At 38.4% G+C, this 27,261-nt stretch overlaps 3 protein-coding genes across 14 annotated transcripts in view; 2 read left to right on the plus strand and 1 right to left on the minus strand.

Annotated features, from left to right (window-relative positions):
• The window catches only part of SCYL3 (SCY1 like pseudokinase 3), a 47,038-nt gene extending 37,983 nt beyond the window's left edge, over positions 1-9,055 (plus strand). For 9 of the 11 annotated variants that reach the window (XM_055323685.1, XM_055323684.1, XM_055323691.1 and 6 more), the window contains exons 11-14: positions 1,832-2,003; positions 4,411-4,569; positions 5,526-6,226; positions 6,721-7,384. In XM_055323685.1, coding sequence (XP_055179660.1) covers positions 1,832-2,003; positions 4,411-4,569; positions 5,526-6,226; positions 6,721-6,780 — 1,092 coding nt within the window. In that variant the 3' untranslated portion in view covers positions 6,781-7,384. Of the gene's footprint in view, positions 1-1,831; positions 2,004-4,410; positions 4,570-5,525; positions 6,227-6,720; positions 7,385-8,944 lie in introns of those variants that run through there. The other 2 variants (XM_055323694.1, XM_055323695.1) reach the window with 2 other exon arrangements.
• Positions 7,513-27,261, minus strand: part of FIRRM (FIGNL1 interacting regulator of recombination and mitosis) — a 39,377-nt gene continuing 19,628 nt past the window's right edge. For both annotated transcript variants that reach the window (XM_055323678.1, XM_055323679.1), the window contains 14 exons: positions 24,120-24,268; positions 23,733-23,862; positions 22,244-22,430; positions 21,422-21,504; positions 21,030-21,081; positions 19,636-19,725; positions 16,873-17,058; positions 14,956-15,078; positions 13,777-13,872; positions 12,061-12,174; positions 11,080-11,184; positions 10,299-10,379; positions 8,913-9,032; positions 7,513-7,722 (listed from right to left, as the gene is read on the minus strand). In XM_055323678.1, coding sequence (XP_055179653.1) covers positions 7,534-7,722; positions 8,913-9,032; positions 10,299-10,379; positions 11,080-11,184; positions 12,061-12,174; positions 13,777-13,872; positions 14,956-15,078; positions 16,873-17,058; positions 19,636-19,725; positions 21,030-21,081; positions 21,422-21,504; positions 22,244-22,430; positions 23,733-23,862; positions 24,120-24,268 — 1,705 coding nt within the window. In that variant the 3' untranslated portion in view covers positions 7,513-7,533. The remainder of the gene's footprint in view (positions 7,723-8,912; positions 9,033-10,298; positions 10,380-11,079; positions 11,185-12,060; positions 12,175-13,776; positions 13,873-14,955; positions 15,079-16,872; positions 17,059-19,635; positions 19,726-21,029; positions 21,082-21,421; positions 21,505-22,243; positions 22,431-23,732; positions 23,863-24,119; positions 24,269-27,261) is intronic.
• The window catches only part of METTL18 (methyltransferase like 18), a 42,358-nt gene continuing 24,076 nt past the window's right edge, over positions 8,980-27,261 (plus strand). Inside the window, exon 1 of the mRNA XM_055323698.1 lies at positions 8,980-9,056. The gene's annotated coding sequence lies outside the window, so the exon portion shown is untranslated. The remainder of the gene's footprint in view (positions 9,057-27,261) is intronic.

Raw genomic sequence — 27,261 nt, forward strand, 5'->3', positions numbered from 1 at the left:
TAAAAGTGGTTATTTGCCTTGTACTATATGTTTGCTTTTGCCTGTGAAATTTTTTCCTCTCATAATTTTCTTACTATGGATTATGTCATTTTCTTTCCACTCAAAGAATTCCTTTAACATTTCTTGTATGGTTGGTTTAGTAGTGATGTACTCCTTGAACTTTTGTCTGGGAAACTGTCTCTCCTATTCTGAAAAATAACCTTGCTGGGTAGAGTATTCTCGGTTGCAGGTTTTTTCCTTTCAGTATTTTGAATATCCTGCCACTCCCCCTGGCCTGCAGAATTTCTCCTGAAAAATCAGCTCATAGTGTTACGGGATTTTATTTGTCTGCAACTGTTTACTTTTTTTTTTGCTGCTTTTAAAATTTTCTCTTGATGATCATTTTCATTATATTGTGTCATGGCATGGGCCTTCTTAGGTTAATCTGGTTAGGGGCCCTCCTTGCTTCTTGGGCTTGGATGTCTGTTTCCTTCCCTAGATTAGGGATGTCTTCAGCAATTATTTCTTCAGATGAGTTTTGTTTTCTTTCCTCCCCTTCTTCTGGGATTCCTGTAAGTACTGTTATTATGCTTGATGTCACTGAATTCCTTTAACCTATCCTCATGTTTATTATTTTCCTTTTTGACGTTCAATTTGAGTGCATTCCATTACCATTTTCCAATTGCTGATTCGCCAATATCAATCTTCTGTATCCACTAATCAACTGATATTTCCTCTAGTGTATTTTTGTTATTGAATTCTTTTTTTAATATTTTGTTTGTTGAAATGCTGATTTTTTTTGTTTTGTTGAAATGCTGATTTCACCCACTCTTTTCTCAAGTCTATTGAGTATCTTTATGACCATTACTTCAAATAAGGCATATTGTTTATCTCCATTTCATTTAGCTCTTTTGTTGTGATTTTGTTCTTTCATTTGGGGACATGTTCCTTTGTCTCTTCATTTTGTCTCTGTTTGTTTCTATGTATTAGGGAAATCAGCTACATCTTGTGTGGAAGAGGTCCTGTGGTTCCCAGAAGGGTAGTCCTTGCCAGGTTGTCGGTACCAGGCACTCCAGAGGGGTCTCCTGTATGGGCGATGCATACCCTACTCTTGTGGCTAAGCCTCATTTGCCTTTAGCCCAGTCAGCTCTTGTGACCCACTTTGCCTGCTGTGGACACAGCAGACAGTGTTTGCTCCCTGTGCTGTTGAGGCCTGAAGCTGCTCTACGCTTATTGGTAGGTAGGGCCAGTTGTCAGACTAGATGTCTGCAGTTAGCTCCTCTGCCACAGGTATAGGCTCTTGTCACTCTGTCTTTTGACTGAATATTTAGATTCTCCAAAGATTTGGAGAGGCCTCTATAGCCATACCACCCTGAACCCCACCCCATCTCAGCTAATCTGACAGTAAGCAGGGTCAGGCCTAATCAGTAGTTGCTGGGAGGCCTCCTTGGAATACTGGCTGTCATCAGTATTTAAGAGGCTGTCGTCTCTTAAAGAGCTGAGATCTCCAGAGTGCTCAGCTGCCTCTGATCCTGGGGCACGAGCTGACCAGAATGATGGACCCAAGTCTAGAACCTTTTATAGCAGTTTCACAGTAATTTTATATTATTTCTAATGTCTTTATTTTTGTTTTTTATTGTATTTTTAATGGTGTTTCAGTCTGTGATTGATTGGGAGGGGAAAATACTGGTCCTTGACCACAGTCAGTTTTGAGAGCTACTGACCTAGAACAGCTATGTAAAAAATGAAGTCATCTGAGCAAGCATAGACTGATTGCAGTCCAGTTAGTTGTTTATGGGAACAAAAGACAGGCAACATGGTTGTGTACACTTATGACCTGATTTGCTCCTAGGTGTTACTGGGCTTGCGTGATACCAGCGATTCCATTGTGGCAATTACTCTTCACAGCCTAGCAGTACTGGTGTCTTTACTTGGACCAGAGGTGGTTGTGGGAGGAGAAAGAACCAAGATCTTCAAACGCACTGCCCCAAGTTTTACTAAAACGGTCAACCTTTCCCCAGAAGGTAAGAATGAAAAGTACAGCTTTTTATTTTAATTAGATTTTTAACATTATACAAATAACATGGTGGGTTGTCTTCAGTCAAATGATACAGAGAATGGTAAAGAGTAATTTCCCTTTCCCAATTCCTTCTGGGTGTGTAAGGTAACCAGTTTTAATAGTTTAGTGGGACTCTTCCCTTTTGTTAAACCCACAATGGCACAGGCACACACATGTATGTTTATACACACATGCCCATATGTAGAATTTTTTAACAAAATAATGAGCAAATACTACATGCAATTGTACAGCTTAATTTTCTCACGTAGTGGCTTATCAGAGACTGGTTTCTAGGTCAGTACATAGTAATGGCACCTTTTTTGACAGCTGCCTAATATTTCACTGATTACGATTCAGTGATTTCCCTCTTAATGGATATTGCTTTCATTTCTGGATTTTTAACCACTACATTGATGCAGCAGATGTCTTTGTACCTGTATCTTTATGTAGTTTGGCTTTTATTGCTAAAAGATAAAGTCCCAGAAGTAGACCCACTGAGTCAAATGATGTATATTTAAAATTTTAATAGATACTGTCAGCTTCTAAAAGGGCTATAGCACCTTATAACACTAGATATTCAAATTTTTCTGGTATTGATGGCCTTTTAAGTAAAGAGCTGTTGGTTTTTAGGTACTTCAAGAAATCTTTATTTCTGGGCTATTCCCATTGGATGTTACATGGGACGGAGCATTAATTTCTGGTCTTTGTAGGCAGTAAAAGTCAAGAATTTTATATCAGCATTATTGCTTCTTTGGTCCTGGGTATAACCTAGAATCAGATGGTGACCTTGTGAGGAAATGCAGATCTCTGGTTCAGTTGTCGTGGATAGTGTATTTGATACTATCCAAATAGTTACAGTAGAAAAGACCTATCAGATTTTCCCCTAATTTTGATGCCAAGAGAATCTTTAAAGCAACACTGGCTTTCTGAAGTTTTGATGGGTCCAAGTCTTCATGGTGCCAATGAAGTCTGTGTCCAGATTTGCAGAAAGTCATGAAGAAGCTGCTCCCTCCTCTCCTGCCAGGATATGTTCACACTGCATTGAGTGAATGAAGGCCGTGTGTTACCAGTTTTTCTCTTAGCAGAGTACAACAAACAGCAAATGAGAGATTTATTTATATTTCCTAACAGAGGAACATTGAGGGGATGGTGGCGGTGGTATGTGCTATTTTGAGATAAGACTGTGGGAGTCCATCTCAGGGCAGCTTTGCATGTTGAATTAGCAAGAGTCCCCATTCTTCTTAACTGTTTTATTTATTAGATGCAGTTTCCTAGTTCTGGACATTTTATATACTATTGACGTGTAATCTTAGTCAGAAACCAAAAAGGCACCAAAAGCAGGAGTAACAAATGAATTTTTATTAAAAGAGATGTTCCTGGATACTTTACAAAACAGATCAAGGTCTGATCCCACTGACTTCCCAAAGTAGTTAAACTCTTCATCCAAGATGGCTGTCGACCCCTGGCTGCAGCCTGCATTTCAAGTTCATAGCTAGAGTGGTCCTTCTTCTGAAGGATGAGAGAGAATGCTGGGGAGGGGGCATGGATACAGGAGGCTACCCTTAAACTTTTTCCTCCTTCTGTTCTTCTGCAGTTTCACTATATGGTCAGACTTCATATGGGATAATATTGAGGTTTATGAAAAGGGTAGTATCTTACTTACATTAGGGAAGTCAGTCTGGATGGAGGAGAGTTGGAGGAGACCCTGGGAGACCCTCAGCAGGGAGGGTGGTGGCAGAAGCAGGCAAGAGGCTACAGGGCTTGCAGAGGTCAGGCAGGGCCTCCCTGTGATGACCTACCTAGGCATAGGAAGTATTAAACCAAAAATTTTGCTGGAATCCTTTTGACCAAAGCCCACTGTTGAGTATGAATTTTCTGGCAAACTGTTAAAGACCATTTTTTTTCAAAACATTTTTTTTCCCCAGCTGGGAGTTAAATGTTTGTAACATAAAATTGACCATTTTTACTGTACAGTTTGTGGCATTAAGTACATTCACATTGGTGTGCTTGTATTCTTAGACTTTTTTTTTAAAGTAGAATCAATTATTTTAAATTGACAAAATGTTCAGTGGCTGTTAATTTTTTTAATTAGGTATTCTAAAGGTTATATCTAATCCAACTGCTCACCCAATGCTTGAACCGTTTCAAGTTCCTTACCATCATGTAGACCTCAGCCTGCCCTGAAACACCTTGAGGACACAGGCAGGCCATTCTGTAATAAGTGTGTTTCTTCAGATATTTAAAGATTCTCTCTGCAACTTATCCTTTATCTGTGTTAAATATACCCATTTCCCCTGCTACTCACTTACCCTGACAGAGCAAGAAGCTATTTACTATCCTTTTTATTTTTGGGAGTTTTTATTTATCTTCAGATTCTCCCCCGCACGTCTTCTGTAGCCAGCAGAGTCAGACGGCGCCAATCTTGGAGAACCCCTCCTCTGGCATGTTCCCTAAATGTTTCTTTTCTGGCAGCATGCCCATCAGCAAGAAGCAGATACAGCGAGATTGCTACAATACTCTTTTACAGACAGGTAGAAATATTCAATTTATATAGTTTTTCCACTGTTACATGAATGTTATTCCTGAGTACAGAGTTTTAAATTCTAAAAATTAAGGGCAGTTTGGGAATAACGAGGCTGATTTCTGTATAACTGCAGTCAGCTGGGGTGTCCTCTGCTTTTCCTGGACTACAGGTTATATACCTACCATTTCTTCATAACTGGTAAGGAGAGCTAGCTGACGTTATTTTGGTACTTCTGGTGCTTTAGTGCAACATTTTCCAAACTGTATCAGAGGATGCTAATTCTGTTAGATGGCAGTAGGTATGCCATGAAAAAGAGAGTTGTGTGGTTAAGTAAGTTTGGGGAGATGTTAGTAGCAAGAGTCCTAACACACTACACTCATTGTGCAAGATTCTAGGACCTTGACTACATTTAAGGAAATCTGATTAAAATGAGGGTATGTTAGGGTTGCCTGGGTGGCTCAGTTGGTTAAGCATCTTACTCTTGATTTCAGCTCAGGTCATGATCTCAGGGTCTTGAGATCAAGCCCCTCTGTGCTGGACATGGAGCCTACTTAAGATTCTCTCTTTCTCTCTTCTGCCACCCCTCCCCCCCCCCGCCCTTCTAAAAAAAATAAAAGAGATACTATGTTGGGTTAAGGCAAACTTATTTGAGCACACAACACTTTTTGGGGTTAACACTGCCTGGCTTAGAACATTTCTATATTTGTTTATAGATAATACACCAATAAACAATACGCTTGAATATTTAGTGAAGAATTATAAGCTCTAGTTAAAGTATCTGAATAACCTGCCTCGCGTATTTGTTACATTCTGCTGGGATATCTCTTTTGCAGGTACAATTTAGTAACCTGGATATTTTTATGAAATTAGAGCCATACATTTTTTTAAAGTGTTAACCTTTTCCTAAATATATTACTTGCTCTTAATACTTTATGAAAATAACTTCTGTACATATCCCCACAGGTGATAAATTTCCTCAACCTATTAAGTTTCCCATGAATGGAGTCTCAGATGTGAAAAATAACTCTGGAGATGGTGAGAACTTCCCACCAGATTCTAAAAAGTCTGAGGAGTGGCCTGATTGGAGTGAGCCTGAGGAGCCTGAAAACAAAACTGTCAGCATCCAGAGTTGTCCCACAGAAGCCTACAAGACCTCCACATCCCCGCTCACTAACTTGAACATGGTGGAGGCGGTGGCTTGGGACGACTATGAACCCAGCAGCACAGATACTGAAATAAGTGCGAGAGATGGAGTCCCAGCTGTTAGACCGTGCACCTCAGGGGAGCAGGAGGCCATTCCTACTTTGCTTTCACTCACTGAAGAGTCCAGGCCTTTAAAATCAAGTCCACCCCAAAAGACTAATCATGCACAAAGCAGGGACAATCCAGACCAAACCAAGCCACCGAACATGTCATCACAAGAAAGGCGCCTTAAGGCTCCATCAGAACTTGGTTTAGGAGAGGAATTTACCATCCAAGTAAAAAAGAAGCCAGTACAAGATCCAGAGTTGGACTGGTTTGCTGATATGATTCCAGAAATTAAACCTTCAGCTGCTATTCTTATTTTGCCTGAACTGAGGACAGAAATGATGGTTTCCAACAAGGATGACGTCTCAACAGTGATGCAGTTCTCCTCAAAATTTGCTGCAGCAGAGATTACTGAGGTGAGGATTAGTAAATCGTACTAATTTAAGGGATATGTACCAGTTGCACTGTCTCATTTATAACAGACATGCTGTTTTCTCAATGAGGGAAGAGACTGATGTACACAGTTGCTTACAGTGACGGGTGAAGCACAAATGAATGCAATGAGTTCCTATAAATGATATCTTTCCTTCCCCAGAAAAAAGCAATGCTTAGACTAAGTGTTTAATGGGCCACTGGTTACTCTTAGAACCCATTGATTAAAAGGGGTTAAACCTAAGAATAGGGTGTCATCAAATCAATTTAATTGTACATATATGGCCCTTGGGAAGTTAACTTCAAGTGCTGTGGTTTTGTAACTCTGGAACCAAAGTAATCCTACTTTGCAGCTTCCTTTTAGAATAAGTTATTTTACTTAGCGTGGGGGCTGTCTTCTGGCAAGTGTTAGGTCCCTTTACATCCAGAAATGATTTGTCTCAGCAGCCTGCCCTTGATTTGCTCTGTCTTGCTGCAGGGAGAGTCTGAAGGCTGGGGAGATGAAGGGGAGCTGAACTGGGAAGATAATAACTGGTGACAACGGGTATAACTTTAGGGAAAAGGATTTCTTAAAAAAAAAAAAAAAAAATCAAACTAATACCTCAAAAGCGGGCTCTGCAGACAAGAAAACCCAAAAGCATCCATTTCTCCCATCTGTGCCAACTGAAGTGTGAGTGGTCGAGTGCTGGCTAGCACCCCGGCGGTGAAGAGGCTCAGCGCTGGCTTCTTGGAGGAGGAGCCCGTGTGCGTCTGACTAAGGCCAGTTTCTGTGAAGAGCAAGTAGCTGTGGAAAGGTTGAATTTACTGCTTTTTTCCAGGACAATTCCAGAAGAAAATAAATACAAAAATTCAAGCTGATTAGCTTAATTTTGTGCCATTTCTTTAACAGAAGAGTAAGCTTTATTATGAAATACAACTTACTGAAAAAGTTTTAGCTGTAAAGTATATAAATGATTTTAAATCGCTAAGGTTTCCTTAGGCAGCTTATTTATTTGTTTACAGTTGTACTATCTGTTGGCCCTGTGGGTACCTGGGCAGTCTTTGACTGTTCCACATGTATTACACTGTACCAAAGTTCTTCTTGAGAAATATCACCCCCCCACCTGTTCGCTAAATGTCCAATAAAGAATATTTTCACTAGATTCAACTTTACAAAAGTTGTTTTATATGTGTTAGAAAATGCATACTTACATCAATATATTCATTTACAAAATATAGTGTAGGATGATAAAAATCATACCCAGTTCTATCTATGTATGAGTAACATGGTCCAATCCATTTAAGGGCCACCCTAGAGTACACGTCGTTTTAGCTCATCAATCCTTTCTTGGAGGGTCTCCATTTTCATTAGAAACCATTCTGGAGCAGGAGACTTCTGGAGTAATGACTCAATTGCCTCCAGGGCCCCTGATGCTGCTTGCAATGCTGACCTATACTCTTCTTCCAAGGGGAACTCATGACGGGCTCTTTTTGAATAAGGCTGGCAAATGAGAAAAACATACGATAAGTAGTGCCATGGTACCCATTCCCAAGATGATAAAAGAACTTTTGGGAGTTTTATGTGCACATTTTATTTCGTCATTGGTTCACAAGGACAGGAGGGAACCTCCAAGCCCGTAATCACCTAGATACTATGCAAAGGCATTTCTCATTTGTCACAGTAATTCGGGGTGCTATTACTGTTAGGGTTCAAGGAAAGTAACAGGAATGCTGCCTCATCCAGTCGTTTCCAATGAGTACTCTTTGGAAATATCTTGTAATCTGTTCTGACAAAAAAAGCCCCAGGTATGCATCTTCTGAATGATTCCAGTTTACTTTTTTTTTTTTTTTCCAGTTTACTTTTTAATGCTAAGTGCTATGGCCTTTCAGATGCTTTTCAACCCAATTAAAAATTGTCAGGCTTTCTAGCATCAGTGCACTGGAAAGGGTGGCAGGGGGAGATCTGGGCCAACACATCTTTAGTAATCATGGTCTTCCCAATAAGGAAGATCATAATAAATTCTTGAGGGCTTATTTATACCACTGCTATGAAACTTTTAGGCCTGAAATCTATAAAGTTAAATATGTCTTGAAAACAAGTTACTAACATAAACTTAAGTTCTTTATATAAGAGTTCTAACTAAAACCAGAATATTGTTCCTCTTACGGATCGTTATCCTAAATATACTACCGGTGCTCAAAACAACATCCTTGGTGGTATCAGACTTCTGCCTTATAATAGGAAGATAGGATTTCTGGACACTGTCAGAAATTATTCAGGCTGGTTTGATGAAGGAGGCAAGGGATCAACCTAAACATTCTGGAAGGTGAGTTCATTGGTTTTCTTCTGTGGTTCAGAAACTGCTACATTTGTAGCTTCACCTTCCTAAAAGTTACTAGAAACAACTGAAAGTCATATTGAAAGAGTGTATGACCTAGTATGATATCTAAAACTTTTTTTTTTTTTTGTAGTCCCACCTCTGCTCTATGTGTTGATAACCTCTCAGGAGGAAGAAATGTAATTTTTAAAAGAGCAGCTACTGTAAAACAGGAGAATTTTATATGTCTAGATCTATTTGATTATATTTTGATAGTATGATAGTATGATAGCCAGGAACCATACTAATTTTTTTTATCAACAAGGGCAGAATTTCTCTTAAAGCTTGACCCATACTGAAAAGCAGTCCGTACCTGTAAAGATGACCACTTTGCTTCTTCTACAGGAACTTTAGCCAAGTGTTCCCAGAAAATGCCTTTTTCCTGTTTCACACGTTCCACTCCAGCAGCTGCAGTTTCCTCTACAAAGCCAGTCTGCCACAGATGATGAAAAATCAAGTGAGTATCAAGCATTCTCTAATAGGTGGCAAATGGTTTAATACTCAGAAAATGAGAAGGCCAAGGTGCCTGGGTAGTAGCTCAGTCCCAACTCTTGATTTTAGCTCAGGTCATGACCTCAGGGTTGTGAGACTGAGCTCCCACATTGGCTCCGTGCTGGGCATGGAGTCTGCTTAAGATTCTCTCTTCCTCTGCCCTTCCTCCTCAACTAAAAAAAAAAGGCTGTGTGTGCGTGCGTGCGTGTGTGTAGGCACCTAGTATTAAACTATTCTGGATTAGTCTGTAATCTAGGCAAATTTTGGAAGTTGGACTCATGTAAATGCATCATCTTTGTATAATCTGGATAAAATTACTATACAGCGTTCTTCCCTACAAAAATGTTGAGTGTTGTTTTTCCAGGGGAAGAAAATGATAGTCTGCAAACCTTCACAGTATAGGGTAAGCAACTGGCAAAAACATGTACACACACAGCTTCTGTGTAACGTATATGTGTATATAAAAACATAACCCAGTTTAATAACGAGTATAGTATAAAAAATAAGTATAATTCACTTTCTCCCAGTCTTCTAAATTTGTGGTTTAACTATTCTAGTAGTGTTAAAGTTAGTCCTTATATCCTAAAACTCCCCACGTAAGTTGCAAGGTGTGCACAAACATGGAAGCCAAATGACAGAACAAGTTTGGTTCTAACTATAAAAATAGCTTTAGGGACACTTGGGTGGCTCAGTCCATTAGGCATCTGCCTTTGGCTCAGGTCATGATCCCAGCGGGGATCCTGGGATGGAAGCACATCAGGCTCCCGGCTCAGTGGGGAGTCTGCTTCTCCCCCTGCTTGTGCTCTTTCTCTTGCTCTGTCAAATAAATGAATAAAATCTTAAATTAAAAAAAAAAAAAGAACAGCTTTAAAAATGTCATTTTTTGGAAAACTAAGTCTTCATCTCTGTATGGAAAAACTATGTATATAAATTGTATTTAAATTCGAGTGGTAAACATGTTGTGCAAGAGGCCTAGTCTGAGCAGGAGCTGCTTCCGGGCTCTTACTGCCTGAATGAGCAATGCTACCAGAGCCCACGCTGTGTGACTGCTCCACTACTGTAACCTGTCACACGGTCCCAGCTGCTTAATGTGTGTCACCTCTGTGCTGAACACTAGGTCACATTTACATGTATGGTTATAATCATACAATTTAAAAAAAAAATGACAAAATCTGTGGCTGCTATTTTAATCTATAGAAATAAATACCTTCTCCAGAAAGGATATTACTTTGTTCTTAGTGTCTTCAGAACGGAGGCATTGTGGAACTATTTCTTCATGATTTGTTCCCTATTAAAAGATCGATAAACAAGACCAATTTTAACGTATCTCAACAACTTGCAAAGCCAACTACATAAGTTTTAAGGGCTGAAATGCAGCAGAAATGCATTTTATTTTATTTTTTTTTATTTTTTTATTTTTTAGAAATGCATTTTAAAAAACTGTGTCAGAAGTGACTCAAATGACCATCAGCTCATAGCTCCCTTGGGGAGTCTAGGGACCACGCGGTGTTCTGCTTGAGCACAGGGCTATAGGCTGTGCTTACTTTTGCCCAGTCATCCTAATGTCTATAGGTCCTCATATGCCAAGGTGTGACTGCACAGCTACTGGCAAGAGAAGAGGAGCATCCCACAGGAGGCTCACCTCCATGGACCCGAGCTCACAGGTCCCTGTGTTCATCCACCTAACTCCTGTATGATTTTGAAGTGAAATGCACGATTCATTTCACATTCAAAAATACTGTCTGGAAGACAGTGAGTTAATAGGCCTGGTCGGAATGCATGGTTCTGGTTGTTACTACTCTCCTAGGACCTTAGGAAAGTACCTTCATTTCTTTATGCCCTGTTGGATACTACAAAATAGATCATTGGTAATATCTCCTCCTTAGTCATTGGTAATGACTAAGATCAAAAGTTGCTCCATGAAGGTTTTGGAATACCTGAAATAAGATAGTTTGGGAGTCACTGTGATATGTTGGTCTTAAAATTACCTCGGCAAACTGAGTAAATGCCTCCAAGGTATGTTGTTCTATTATCCAATTCCTGTCAGCTAGCAGGAAGTCAAAAATAGAAGACAAGTTGGGCAGAATTTTGTCCTAAAAAGAAAACCAAACCTTATTAAATAGAGGAAAACTTCAGTATTCTATCCTTAATATTGTCAAGCTCCCCTAATCCTGTCCCAGTGGGCACATATTAGTACGTGTTAGGGCATGTCAGTCCTTTGCTTAAATGCATCCAATAGCTTCTCATTTCTTTCAGAGTAAAAATCAAAGTCCTTATGATGGCCTACAAAGTCCCACTGCCTGTGTTTTGGCTCTATTGGCTCCCCTCAGGATATCAGACATGTTCTCAGGCTCCCCTCAGGATATCAGACATGTTCTCATCTCAGAAGCATCAGGCTTACTGTTTCCCTTACATGCAGGATACCTGCATGACTTGCTCAACTTCAGGATTTTACTCATGGGTCACCTTGGTGAGGACACCACTGCCCATACCCTACTTAAAACCATATCCCCACATTCATGCTCCTCTGATTTCTTTCCACAGCACTCAAAATAACACGCTACATCATAGCTTTATTAGTTGCCTTCCACAGGCTGAGGGTGGTGGATTCATTAATGAATTTCCAATTATTAAAACAGCACGTGACACATAGCAAAAATTCAAGAAATTTTTTCTTGAATAAATCAATCCATCTCCCGCTTTAAAGGCTTCTTAAATGTTGATGAATCCACCAACCTGTCAGACTACAGCCAACTCTAAATTATTTGTATGTCAAAATACATTTTTCTAAAAGAAAACTTAAAATGAGTTCTATTTTGATAAAGTGACTATCTCTTCACAAAATACATTTTCTCCCCCAACTTTCATTGTCAACAATCCACAGAATTCAAGAAATTAAAAGCCTGAGAATTTTAATAATTCTTACAGGGATTTTGTTAACACAGGCACAAAAGAATTAAGAGTATTACCTGAAAAGCTTGAGGTATAAAAAATTTTCCTAGAGAAGATACAAAATCAAGCACTGCCAAACAAACATGGTCAGGAGGCTCTAATTTAAGCAGTGAGGTCTGTAAAGTTACTACCTAAAGTGGCAAAAATCAAAGAACAGTTATAAATGAAAACAAATATTTTGTGTAGACATAATGAGTAAGATTCTGATGGGTATGTGGGGAGGGGAAACACAAAAAAACCCAAAGCAAACACTCTACAAAGCCTAAACTTCGTAAGTGGAATTTGAATAAAATGATCAAATGATTGACTCCATTTATTATAGCATTCATCCTACCCAGTGCTGTAAAGAAGAAAAAAAAAATGTATTTCTGAGAAATAATATACCAGTATGTGCTCTTCTTTCAAATCTTTAAAAATTGTTTTGTATTTTAAATTCCAGTGAGGGAAATTCACTATTTAAAGCAGGGACTGACAAACTTTCTATAAATGGCCAGATGGTAAATATTTTAGGTTTTATAGGTAATATGTTCCCTGCTGCATATTGTTTTTAATTTTTATTTTACAAACCTTTGAAAACCTAAAAATCATCCTCAGCTCTTGTCCTATAAACAGGAGGGCAGAACCTAGCCAGGAAGCTATACTTTGCCAACCCCTGATTTAAAGGAACACAGAAAGTGGTCTATAAAAGAAGCAATGCTTAAAAGAACAATTTACTAATGTTGAAATTTTAGAACTTTAAGTTATTTGGGTTTTTTAAAGGTAGGCACAAATATATCAAAATTGTCCATATTTAATTTCTTGAAAAGGATAACTAAAACCATCAGAACCCACAAAGTCTGAGTCAGTTATTTTACTGCATTCTCATTCTCTATAATTTAGTAATCCATGTTACACATACGGTAATTTAAAATATACCTAATTAGTATTTGTTAATGCTAAGTTCTTAATGTACACAACCACTAACCAAGCTACTAAAACAAAGCATTAGTAGTTTCACTTTCCAGCATATATGGTACTACAATATAGAGTGTTACTTCTAAGTAGGAATGACTAGTTTTACCTCAGAACTGTTTCTAAATGTGCCTGTAAGCTTAGGGCCAGCTCCTGATTTAGGGGATCAATTCTGTCCTTAGGGACTAATTCCAAAGCCTCTAAACCACTTCAGAGATGAAGGCCTTTGGCCTTTTCTTCTCTATTGGCTCAGAACCTCCAAAAGCAGGTCCCCCCCACCAGGGACCTCAGTACTGCCTGTCCCAGCCAGGCAAGCTGGGGGTCAGACCGAAAACTCAGTAGTCCTCCTGCTTCAAAATCACTTTATTTCTTCAGAAAAACAATGAGGATTATCCTTAAGCCCACACTGGTTACATTCCATACTCCCACAGCTGCAATGCCTCTGACAAGGTCCTGAATGCAGAGTTCACACATGAACTACGAGTCCTAACCTCAGGGATGTTCTGCGGTAGTGAAAGTTGTGACTGTTCAGCCTCAGGAGCTAGGAAAGAACAGATACAGGCTGAATCAACAGCCCCATGTACTAACCATACTCTCCTGGAAGAGCGAAAGAGATAGGGAGACCTTCCTGAGACGTTTACGTTCAGTTCAACAGGAAAAAAGTAACAAGCAAATTGGGCAACAAATCATTAAAAAGGACTGTTTCTAAAAAACTTTTTTAAGTCTTGCCAGTTCAACAATTTCCTCAGCAAAGACAGTATCAACTTGCTTACTGTTCTTACCTGACTTATCAGATGAGGATCTAGAGTTTGAACGAAAACTCCCAACAGTGGAAGCAAAAAACTAAGTGTCTGCTGAATATAAGGTTGACCTGTTACCTTAAATAAGAAACACAAAATAATTCTGGTGAAAATTTTCAATTACATGAAAATAGCAACTTTAGTGAGCATTTATTATATATTGGGCAATATGCTACCTCACATACACCTTATAACTTTATGAAGTAGATCTTATAACCCTCACTTTACTAATAATTAAGAGAAAGGGGCAGAGAGGTTACATAATTTGCTCAAGATCACATGACTAGGAAATTTAATCCGGACGGAGATCTAATTATTTTTGTTTGCCACTGAAAAACTTGTATATGCCTTAGTGTTCTTAAAATTCCATTTCTCTTCTTCATAATCATTTCTATCATGGTATTATAAACTATATCACCAGCAGAGAATCCTCAACGAATATTTATTGAATGATTCGTGAGGATTGGGGAAAAGCAATCACTGAAGTCAAAATACTGCAGAAAAGAAATTTAACTATTTATAAACATTAATGGTAAAACATTATCTGCAAAACCATTTCTAGGATTTACCAGAAGTATGAGTTTTGCCTTCAGCTTCCAGTGGCTGGCACTACTTAGTCAAAGAAAATGTCATACTTAGATTTTTAAATGTCATTTGTAAATTACAATAACCTAGGGGACCCCATATCATCCTAATTCTAGCCTGATCATCACCTGGCCTTCTACCAATGCTGGGGAAGAGGAACACGAACCAGCTAGAGCTACTCACTTGCCCCTGCCACCTTTAAGCCAAGCCACTCTCCACTGCCCAGAGGATTGTATGGAAGACCCCAGAATCACAGAAACACGCTACACTAAACCAGGAGAGGACAGAAACAATAGAGGAAGAGTTCGGGGGGTTTTAGGGTCCAAATGGTCATGAAAATAGTTAGCTGAAATATCACTGTCATTCATTAAGTTCTAGTTTTACTAATTTAATTCTATCACACTCAAAAAGAACCGGCTGAAAGAGTACAAAAAGTTATTTTACGTTCTAATTGCAAGTTCTACCAAGCACTTAAAGAAATTACATACATTTTACTCTACAGGGAAATTTCAGTACTATGCTCTTTTTTCAGTACTTTATTAGTTCTTCAGGGAAACAATCAGTTGCTCTCCTTACCAGTTTAGGGTTTAAAAAAGCCCAAAGCTGACTCCCAATTTCCATAATTGCAGTTTGCTGTGCAATATCCAGAACTTCACTAGCAGAATTACATACAGCAAGCAAAGCAGAGAGCAGTGTGTTCTAAAGGGAGAGAGGGAAGGGTCCAAGGTTAGATCCCAGTCTACTACAGGAGCTGAGGCTGCAGAGGTTATGATTTACTTATAACTCTTCATAAAAACCTGTGTCAAATTTATACTGAGGCCTGAAGCCATCTTTTCAGCTACTTCTTTAATATATATTATCTTATTAAAATAAATTTTACTTATACACAGAAACATTTGCTTCACTTTCTAAATATTTTTCCCGTTTAGGTTAAAATTTAATATTAAAATGGAAACACCAATATATTTTAATAAAGAAGTTTGATATAAATTGTCAATAGGATCAAGCTAATTTATAATGTTCATCAACTAAAAATTCTATTGTTTTTCATATTATGTATCTAGCAATCTTTTAACATTACTAGATTTCATTGTTGCTGGTGTTTTATACCTAACCTTTAAAATTCCTCAATGACACGACATTCAATAAGCAAATATAATACTTGAGAAGTACACTACCTAGAATTTGAAACTAAAAACCATCTTTTCTAGATTCACTCTTCTCTATATAGAATCTTTCTCTCTGGCCAGGAATGGGGTTCATTGAGGGGACAGTGGGAGTAAAGTGAAAGCCACTGGGAAAGTAATGATTAATAACAATGCCTTTAATCCATTATACCTCAACAGTCATACTTAAGTTTCGCTGATTACCATACAAGCTTTTTAAGATTTACCTATTTCCTTCTACAAATAAGCATGTAAAATGACCCACTGAACTAAAGTTTCAGTCAGGGCAAAAATATATTCAATTTTAGAAAATAGGTGTATTATTTTACATAATACGAAAGGTTTTTTGTCTTCAACTACAAAAATCAGTGCATAATAAATGTAAAATTGGAACAATTTAACCTACTAATTAAGTATTTAATAGTTTTCTCAAAAATAAATGCAAATAAAAACTTGTATTTCCTTTGGATATATGTATAGGCTTTAAATTATCTTAATAATTATCATCAGGTGCCACTATGTAACACTGTCAGAACATCTGCGCTTACTGTGGAAATATAAGCCTTGAGAAAACTCTGAACTCCTAATTTAAAATTGCAGATAGGCCCCTAACCTCTTGAATGCCCTGTCCCCATCCCTATTTTTCTCCACTTATCACAAACTGATACAACATATGTACATATATATTTATTACTTATTTTACTGTCCACAATGCAAGCTCATGAGAACAGGAATTTTTGTTTTGTTCTTGTATGCCTAAAACAGTGCTTGGCACATAAGAGCACTCAAAATATATTTGTTGGATGAATGAATGAACCAACAAAGGAGGAAACTAGACTGGAAGATTCAACCATATGTACTATAGTTCAATTTTAAAAAACCATGGATTTTTTTTACTTCTCATAAATGAATTTCTTTTATATTTAATTATTTTAAGAGGGAGCATTCTAAATGGAAAGCTACCTAAAGGCTCAGAAAAGGTGTGTGTAAAATGGGGGCTGTGTTTTATCAAATAGAAGAATCATGTACGCCTAATCTAATGATGTGTCAGCAAAACTCCTATAAACAAAATATTTCACAATAGGTTTCATCTTGGTCCAGTGTGTCTTGAACTAGTCTCTCTACCCCCAATATAATTTCATCAGTCAAGATAACAGGAAGTTTCTCACAGATCCCTTTACAATGCAGAAATCTGAAAATCCTGCTAGTTTCTAGCCTGAGGGCAGAGACTATATACATCTGAGTAAATAGCCCATCACTAGTACCTTGAGCAGTGCTCAGGAAACAGCTGCTAAATGAATCAAATCCAACAAAATTCTTATTTTACCAGAGATTCAAGTTCTCCCAAAGTCCGACTATTGCTTAGCCACTCCTGACACTGTGCAATCCCGACTCTGGTGATATCACATGCAGCTTGCTTCCTGAGCTCGGTTGGTAATGCCTGCAGGGAAATACACTGCCACAGAGGCAGATTTTCTGCTGCTTTAGGAGAAAATTTCTGGATAAACTCCACCTAAAATAAATCGAAGAAATAATAGTAACATGAGACAATCTGGTGAATGGATGAGTAAAAGCTAAGTACTAGTTTCCATGCTTTATATTTTTAAAAAGTTTTTAATTGAGTAGTAATACCACAAGTACCAGACCAAGGTAACTTAAAGGAACATGATTATTTTTTCTGTCGTTGCATTTGTTTGCAAAACAAACAGTTTAAGTGAATGTGATATGAAGACACGAGAAAGGTTGAAAACCACGCATTTCATTATTAGTCCAGTCAGCTCTTTTATTCTGCTTCTACCCATACAGTCTATTATTTTCCTACAAACTTTTGTGCTAGTGACCTTGTTTGGTTAAGTCCAAAAGAGGCCAGAAGACTGATTCAGCCAACCCTGGTGGCCACTAGCACAGCAGACTAGAACAGAGGACCTAAAGAAAGAAGCAAGTGGGTCATCAGTTCTGTTTCCTGTGGGGCTAGCTGGCTCTGCTCTCAGACAACACACAGAATCGGTTTCATAAATGTAAGCCACCAGCCCAGTGCAATGTGGCTGGCAAGTCCATTTTACCACTGCAATAATGCAAAGCCACTGCCAAGTTAACAGAAAAACAGCACTGTTATGTTAAAATGAGACATGAGCAGACAAACTAAAAACAAAACACAAACGGAAGAGGCCCGGAAGCAGGTGCATGCCAAAGAGTGGAACATGAACACCAGAGTAATGGGAAATGCAGCCTTTGGAGTAAGACAGATCTTGCTTGGATCCCAGCTCGGCTATTTATCACAGTGAGTTTGGAGATGCTCTTTTACTTCCCTAAACTACGGATTCTTCATCTGTGGAATGAACGTAATCCACATATCCCACAAGGCTAAGAACCCAGGAACTCCATGAACTGAAGTGCCTAGAACACAACCCAGTACATACTGTTGTCGCAGAAAAGGTCCATTCCCTCTTCAAAAGGGGGGATAATGTCTTTAGGGAAAAGGAAAAAGACAAAGCCTGGCAGAAAAACAAACTCTTGTGAAATGCCCCCTTCGAGCAGCTTCCGTTCCAGGTCTCAAGTCTCAGCCCTGCCTCTAGGGAAGGTTAGTATCTCAATTTTAGGATTAACTACACCCACAGACTCTCAAGACAAGAATTCAAGTTTAGGTATGCCCCTTTAAATTTTCACACCATTAACTTGACCAGGAAATCCGTATTTGACAACTGAAGGAAAAAATTAAAAGTAACCCCTCAAAATCCATAAAGTAACTTAGTATTCAATAGCCTCAATTATTTGGAGACACTTAGAAAATTGAGGAGTATCTAGATCCCTAAACAGAAACTAGTTTATCTATAACAAAGTTTCTAGATCTCACTTAGAGGTCATTCATTCTGAGTTGTATTTTCTAAAAGTTAAAATTTCACCACAACCCCGGTAAAAGGATAATTTTATTCCCATTTAATAAATAAGAAAAGTGAGGTTAAAAGAGACTTTCCCTCCCAATCCCACATCTTTAGCTAGGGCCTCCGTCACCAGAGCCACTATTAAGGTCAGTATACCAGGAACCAGGGAAAGACCTTTCAGAGAATAAAAGGTACTCAAATCTGAAGGGACATGGAGCAGATAATTCCTCTGAAGTTTTGGAGGGGAGAATACACCCCTTATGTATTTTCCAGAGGGCTAGGAAGTGGATCTACTGTGCTTTCAGCCTCAGAATCACCTGCATGGAAGAGGGCCAGGAAGTTGGGCATGGTTCCTTGGGGGCCTGGCAATCACTCTCAGGCAGGAAAGCAGACATGGACTTGAGGCAAATATTCTATTCAGAACAAACTCCCCCAGGGCACCGGGGTGGCTCAGTCAGTCGTCTGACTCTTGATTTTGGCTCAGGTCATGATCTCAGGGTTGTGAGATTGAGCCCCATGTCAGACTACACACTGGGCATGGAACCTGTTTAAGATTCTCTCTCCCTCTCTCTGTCCCTCATCCCCCCTCTGCACACTTGCTCTCGCTCAAATAAATAAATAAATAAATATTAAAAAAGAAAGAACAAATGAACCAACTACCAATATTTACTGAGCACCCTTCTAAGCATGGCATGATGCTATGCCTGGGACTGTCCATCCTTGGGCCTGCATTGTCCGGTTTTAGCAAGAATTCTGCTAAGTCAATCTAGAAAGGATCCCTCAGCCTTGGCATTTGATCACTTTGGTCTATGTTCAGCAAGAATCTTACTTGCCAGTTTAGCAAGAACCACCTCCTTACCCTTGATGTTTCCTCTAAGTAATTTCACCCACTGACCAGCACCTTGCTTGAGATCCTATGCTATATTCAGATCTGAGCCAAGTTCTACCCAGAGGCCTCTTTTCCCTACAGCAACAATCCCAGAATAAAACCCACTTTTACCACTTTACTGTATGGCTCTGGTTTTTAACAATATTAAAATCTAAACCCATCTAAAAGCAATAAGCAAAGCAATCACTACATTAAAAATTTATGCTCAGACCATGTCAACATTTAAACATAGAATATAGGGGCAGTGGGAAGCCTTCCAAGAGTTTGAATCCATTTCTCAGCAGCTGCTCAAAAACAGTGACTAACATGCTATCCTTGCCTGTTGTGATGGAGCCATGAAGAAGAAGAGCCGCCTCAACAGTACTGATAGGTTGGCAAGCTGATAGCACTCTCCAGGGCAGGATTTTATCTGGGAAAATAAAGGAGAGGAAAGATCGATTTAAAATCATGGCTTTTACAAGTTTTTATATGCTATAATATTAATAGCAGCGCTTTCCAGGACCAAAGATTTTAAGTAATTTAGAACTTTAATTAGTTTTTCTTCTATTAACCTAGATTACTTTTATAATGAGAAAACAATTCTGACATTGTGTTTATAAACAACCCTCTGGAATTTCTATTTGGAGGATAGAAATAGAATAATCATCCATACCATTTGGATGATAACTTGATATGTTAATCTTCCTACTCAAAGACAATTCATGGAAACTTTTAAAGATCTAAGCACAATAGTGCAGAGGTGGGTGTAACTCTAGATAGGAGCTCCATTAAAAGATTCTATAAGTTCAATTTTCTGAAGATCAATTCCTATCATAATACACTAGGAGAGCTTTTACTTAATTAAATGAATGCTTTTATTTGAAGAAGATAATATAAACATAATATTACTTTGGATCTGTCTTGTGCAAGATGTATTAAGGATTCAGAAGTGTGTATGGGCTCCAGATGATTAGCCCTGGAGACACATGTGCCAGCTGTTAGGTTATTATACACCTCACCAGACTTAGTCTACAACATTTTTAAACTGCAAACTAAGAACCATATGACATAACAGCTATTAAGAAACAAAAGACACATGGACCCAGATGACATCTTTATCAAAGGCCAGGGACAAAAAACTGAAATAAAGACATGACTATATCACATGGAATATATCAAACATCTCAAAATTTAAAAGCAAAAAAAGGTCAATGTTGAAAAGATTAAAATAAATCATCACTAAATCATTTTCTCTTTGTAACCATTCACAAAGCATGAGTTCTTTCCCAAAAAGGCATTAATCACTGCAACATTTAGTCCCTCTCAAATCATTATGATACAACAAAATCAAGAGGTAGTTAGTCTAAGTCATTTTAAAGAAAAGAAAAAAAAAAAGAAAAGAGAACTCTCAGTAATCAACATTACAACTAACTCTTTTTTCTTATTTTCTACTTTGCATTCAAGTTCAAATTTATTCTCCATTAAACTAGTCTTTCTTTTCCAGAACAATTCATAGAACTCTGTAAGATTTTGACAATATGAGACAATTTCTCCAGTTTGACATTGTTTCTGGCACACCTTTCTCAGTAGCATCAGCATTAATGCACAGCAAAGACACTGTCAAAGTAGCTACCATACTATCTCTCCTTTTGATATTCACATTCTTTAAGATTATCATATCCTTAAAGGAACTGCATGGAAAGTGGGTGTTTTAAGCCCTGTAATTCTACTCACCAGCTGAGCCACTATGGTGACATGGTGGGCACAGAGTTCAGCAGTCCCATATCTGATATAAGAGAAGATAATCTTTATGAAATAATTTATGCAATTATTCAGAAAAGCAAGGAGATGAACTTCCAAAAAGCACTAACTGTTCGAAGCTGCAATTTCCCCATGGGCAAAGAGAATACCACAATATACAAAACTACCTAAGTAACAGTTATCTATTACTTGAACCGTAAAAAGGAAAGAAGGAAACTGGTTCCTGATTTAGTGCTATGATATGAAATCGAACTATTTTTAAGGATTATTAAGACAGAATTTTTCTATAAATTTACAAGTACAACATCATTTACTATCAGTTACTACTATAAATCAATCCAAAAACCAAAAAAAGTACATCATACCGGGAAAGGAAGCACCACGCATCCATAGCTAACAAAGAGGTGATCATGTTAGCACTAAGCACAGCATTCAATAGGGCAACATCCTAATGAAAAACAGAAAGCACATGGTACATTATTATGATTACATTTCTCAAAATAAAACAAAACACCATCACAATCCAAGTAACAACAGATCCTCAGTGTTTAAAAAGCTCAACTTTCTAATATCAAAGAGAGCCTATAACACGTTCCCTCCATATGTACTGAGCACCTACTATATACTAAGCATTATGCTGGGCTATGGAGATTCAAAAGTGATTTTAAATATGGTTACTCAATCATTAGGATCCACAAAGGTTCCAGTGCTAGATATTAACCACTGTAAAATATCTTAAAGGATATTGATCCTTATATAAATCTCAAGATTTTTTTCTTATAATTTTCTCAACATCTTTTCTATTTTTAATTCCGTTAAGGAAAATCAACGTTATGCCTAAAATCTACAGGAGACTTGGTGCTATAATCTACTATTCTCCTTCTCTTTATGAAATTGAATTCGGTAAAACCTAACACTTTTCCTCTTTTCACTCTATCTTTCCAAATTTTCCCACGCAAAATGTTTTCAAAGGTTTTAGCTAGCCACTACATCTGAGTACTACAGGACTCTAGGATTACCATTTCCTAAGACAAAACTGACTTACAAGCATAAAATGTGCAAATTGAGAGAATGACATTCAAAAAGAGTACACATTAACTATACCTTTCTTCTGTATAGAAGTCAAAATTTCAGTGAAAAGAAAGCAGAGGGGTAACCTCAGTTTAGACAGTAGGCAACTAACTTACCAGTTCAGGAAACAGTGAAGGATGAAAGGAAGTAATAAATGTACACAGATGAACGCAAACATGCTCATACAAGGTGACAGCAACTTCCATTTGCCCTTTACTCTTTATTCCTTGTAAATGAACAGGCAGAGACAGTTCACCAGCACATTGCTCAAAACTGTAGAAAATGGCTTTGAGTAGAGATACCCTGCAGGGAAATTGAGAACACTGAACTTCTCACTATTCACATTTAACATTTAGCAGGTATCATAATAACATGGTAATATGGAAGGTTACTTTCACAAAGCAAAATGTCTCAAGAGGTGTATATCAATGACAGCTTCCAATATGTGTGAATATGTCACCATAAAAATAAAATATAGTCATTGCTAGACAAATTCCTTAAAGGACAATTTTCCTGTACTTTTTTTTTATCATTTATCACATTTATTATAGTACTGAACTACATAAAGATAAAATTAAAATTAATCAAAGAACCCGAAATTTAAATATATATTAGATATTACATAGAAAATAGAAAACAGGTGTAAAACAGAGAGGGATTTTTTTTTTTAATTTATGATAGTCACAGAGAGAGAGAGAGAGAGAGAGAGAGAGAGAGAGAGAGAGACATAGAGGGAGAAGCAGGCTCCATGCACCGGAAGCCTGACATGGGATTCGATCCCGGGTCTCCAGGATCGCGCCCTGGGCCAAAGGCAGGCGCTAAACCTCTGCGCCACCCAGGGATCCCCCCAGAGAGGGATTATTTTAAGATTGAAATAGTTTAAGAAATCTTCATAGAGGATTTGAATAACAAATTATACAACAGGCAAAATATACACAGGCAAAGATGACAAAGTACAAGGAGACAGCAGGTGTGAACAGCCAGTGTGACCAAAGTGAGGCATGTGTTCAGAAAACTACATGAGTGACAAGATGAGGGGCACCATTCAGGGGTGGCGGCAGAGGGCCGGACTTGGAGCCCAAAGCTGGGCAGCCTGGCATCGGCTTTGCTGTGTAAGCAGGATCAGGAGGCTCACAACAGGGCTTCAGGAGGTGACCTGCTCTGGCACACAGAGTGCACTCAAGGAAAGGCTGAGCGCTCCAGCACAGCAATCACCCCTGCAGTAAGATGCTACAGCCTGGTGGTGACCAGGGGGACAAATGAGGAAATTTCCTAGGACAGAACTTAAGAATCCAGCATTCTATTTAACAGAACTCATCTTTAAATGTTGGTAAATATATCTACCTTCTTCCATGCAAAGGTTTATAACACTAGGTCTCAGGCAAAAACTTCTAAAATACTGAATAAAATTAAAATATTTTTATCATCTCTTATAGACTTCTATTTTTTATATCTATAAAGTACCAATACATATGAGGTCTACACAGCAATTATTAACTAGCGTATCTGATGTAAACAAAAACTTAATTTCAAGATCATTCCAATGACAGGGCATTCTACACCATCTGTGAGATGACTGGATAGAAACACCACCACGTTTTCTACCTGGCTGTAGCTTCTGTGAGCTGGTTTTCCGTGCACCACAGGGCCTGCACATTCTCAGGCTGAGACGGCAGCTTATCCATGATGACAACCAGCAGAAGACATTGTGGGAACTGTAGTTCACTCGGCAGCTCTTACAGGAGATAAAAACATATGCATTAAGTTATAACAAATTAGTAAAAATATACTCTATGTATTTTCAACAGCTATCTGTGATGCGTAAGAAGTCAGAGGCATAACTGTTTCCTTGGACTGTTTTTCTCATTTAAAGAAAAAGTAGAAGGAATCTTAATAATCTTTAAAAAGGATGATTACAAAAAGGAAATAACCCTGTCTCTAACACATCATAATTATCAGAAGGTTTAAGATTAAATCTGTTTTGAAGCTTACCTAATTTACTGTCCAAAACCACTTGTACAAAAGGTTGGAACGTGAGAAGCTGATTGATGAGTGGATCCAGTGTAACTAGGAAAGTACTCGCTATTTCCTCCTGTTGTGCTTTAGAGATCTGGGCAGCATATAGGCTGGGAGGAAACTTGCTAGAAAGAGAGAGAAAAAGTTCATCCATTAATAGGTTTCTTCTAATTTTAGGTAGACATAAGTACTGCAAACCAATTGTAGCAGTAAAATATATAAAAAATATGTAGCATGTATTTTATAAAACAAAATTCAAAGCACTAATTGATACCACAATTGTATGAAGACCTCCAAACTAAGTAACATGAATATAATTCTACGGAATTAGAAGTTTATAATCTTAGAAAAATCCTTACTATTATTTTGGTCATTTTAATACCATTTTAACAGTAGTATCCTTAAAAAAAAAGACCACAAAGGAGTGTCTAGGTGGCTCAGTTGGTTAAACATGTGACTGTTGACTCAGGTCCTGATTTCGGGTTCTGGGATGGAGACCCACCCTGGGCTCCAAACTCAGCAGGGAGTCTCTTCGAGATCTCTCTCTCCCTCTGCCCCTCCACCCACTTTTTCTCTCTAAAATAAAAATGAATAAATCTTAAAAAAAAGACCATGAAAATATGAATATCAAATAACCAGTAAAAACATTACATATAGAAAGATATTCTGATAAATTGTGGCTTTGTCACTTCTGTTAAAAGTTGATTTGAATTAATACTCAGAAACAAGGGCTTTGTAAGAATTAAACTGTACCCTAGTCCTGAATGACAATTCAAAGACTTTTTCATGGAAGACGTCTCAGTTTATAGAGTTGAAACAAAACTTTAGTCAAACCTATGTGAAGTAAGATGTGTACTTTTTGCCACGTTATTTAATTGAGGATATTTAACTTGTTATTTAACTTGAAGATACCTAAGAAAACCCTAACGGAATAACAGCATTTAAAGGGATGCACTTAAGAGAAACACTTAAGGCCTTTATAGTGTAATGGAAAAGCAACAGTCTGTCAGTTACTAGTTGTGTGACTTCGGTTCATTCATTTGACTGCCTGATTCTTCATTTGTGGTGTTGATTCAGAGTTGCTGGTAAGGATTAAGGTATAAGTAAGGTGAAAGATATATATTAATAAAATATATAGTGAAACTCCATGGACTTGAACTACAGCTACTAAGCATCAAAGCAAGTACTTGTTTTTCAATCAAATGGTGTACTTTTTAATTAATTTATGTGACAAGTATTTCTTAAATGCATGTGTATACATGCCATGCACTGTTCCAAGAGCACGTAACACAGTAGTAAACAGAATGTACAAGGTCACAGCGTTTATAAAGTTCACATGCTAATGAAGGGGGCAGTTAGCAAACAAGTAAGCAAGTAAATCCGTAATATAACAGATGTTAGTAAGTGCCGTGGAGAAAAAAAAATAAAACAAGGTACGGTAGACAGGAAATTCTACTGAATTCTGTTTGAATAGTGAATCATTTGTGGGTTGGTACAGAGAAGTTCAGTGATCTCACTGATGTCTCATCACTCACTTTGGCCAACAGACTAGGCCAGGGTAGGATGCTCTCTGTGGAAACCCAGGTAAGAATACAGTACTGTATGGCATTGGATGTGAGCAGTTCTCGTGGTAAGAACTGGCCGCATTCAATAGGTATACACATTGAATACACACTGAATATGTCTATACTGGAGGCGATACTGACAATTTGCTAATGAATGGCACATAGAAAAAAATGTCAGCGATAATAGCAAGGTTTTTTGGCCTGATCAATTTGAAGAACAGAGCTGCCTGTTACGTATTTGGGGGGAAGGACTGAGTACTGGCAGAGGGAGAAGGAGAGAAAATCTCGAGCAGACTTCTCACTGTGCATGGTGCCCAACATGGGGCTCAATCCCACAACCCTGAAATCATGACCTGAGCTGAAACGAAGTCAGATGCTTAACTGACTGAGCCACCCAGGCGCCCCCAGAGTTTTCATTTAAACTGAAATGAGGATGCTATTAGGGAAGCAGATTTTTGTCAGGGGTAGAGATGGAATGGGTGGGAATCAAGAGTTTGGTCTGGGTGGATGTAAGTGCAGATGCCCCAACTGGCAGAGTTCGACATTAAAGGGGGAGACACACTTATCATGAGACAAAATGACCTAAGAGAGAAATGAAGCCTGAGGACCAAGACCAGCCGCTTAGGCACACTCAGCTTCAGCTGGGTAGACAAGGAACCTGTTGAGGAGAAGCAGCCAGTGAGGTTAGAAAAGAATAAGAGGGAGAAGTATTCTAGAAGCCAATGGAAGAAAAAGTTCAAAAAGAAGGATCAAGTGCTACAGACAGGTTACATAAGATGAGGCTGAAAACTGACCACTGGATGTAGCAATGTGGATGTCACTGACAACCTTGACGAGAAGTTCTAGTGAAGTGATGGAATGGAAAGCCTGTCTAGAACAGTCCCAAGAAAACAAAGTAGAGACAGTGATATAGACAGACAACTCCTAGGAGTTTGTTTTAAACAGAAGTGGAAGGCATGTGGAGGAGGATATGAAGTTGAGAGGTTTAGTTTTGTATTCTTACGATAAGAAAAATAACAACATGCTGGATATTGACAGGAAACCCGTAGGGAGGAAGACTAGTGATGCAAGAGGGAAAGGAAACAGTTGCTTGAGCAAGGTCCTTGAACATGTGCAGGCAGATGAACCAGTGCAGGCATGGAGGCTCGCCTTGGGCAGGTGCACAGAAAACTCCTTCACGGGAATGGGGAATATGCAGACCAAGACCCAAGCAGCACAGTCAACGTGTGGAGGAAATCATGCTTTCATCTTTTTCAGTGACAAACACAGTGAGGACATGAAATGACAAGGAGAATGGGGAGGAGGGGTGAGAGATGTGGAAAGTTTAAGGAAGGAGAGGCATGGAAAATGCTGTCTAGGAGAATAGAGGACTGCTGGACAAATGCTGGACAAATGAGTTGACAGAGTATTTTAGTGTCAAATTGAGGGCTCCTTGGAGGTCTGCAATTCCACATATCACTCAGCCCCTATTTAAATGATTCTTTACTGTAATTCACTTTTTTGTTGTTGTTGTTGTTGTTTTCTGAGACGGAGTTAACTACTACTTGACTTAA

Source organism: Nyctereutes procyonoides, unplaced genomic scaffold, assembly GCF_905146905.1.
Source record: "Nyctereutes procyonoides isolate TBG_1078 unplaced genomic scaffold, NYPRO_anot_genome, whole genome shotgun sequence".
NCBI classification, from domain to species: domain Eukaryota; kingdom Metazoa; phylum Chordata; class Mammalia; order Carnivora; family Canidae; genus Nyctereutes; species Nyctereutes procyonoides.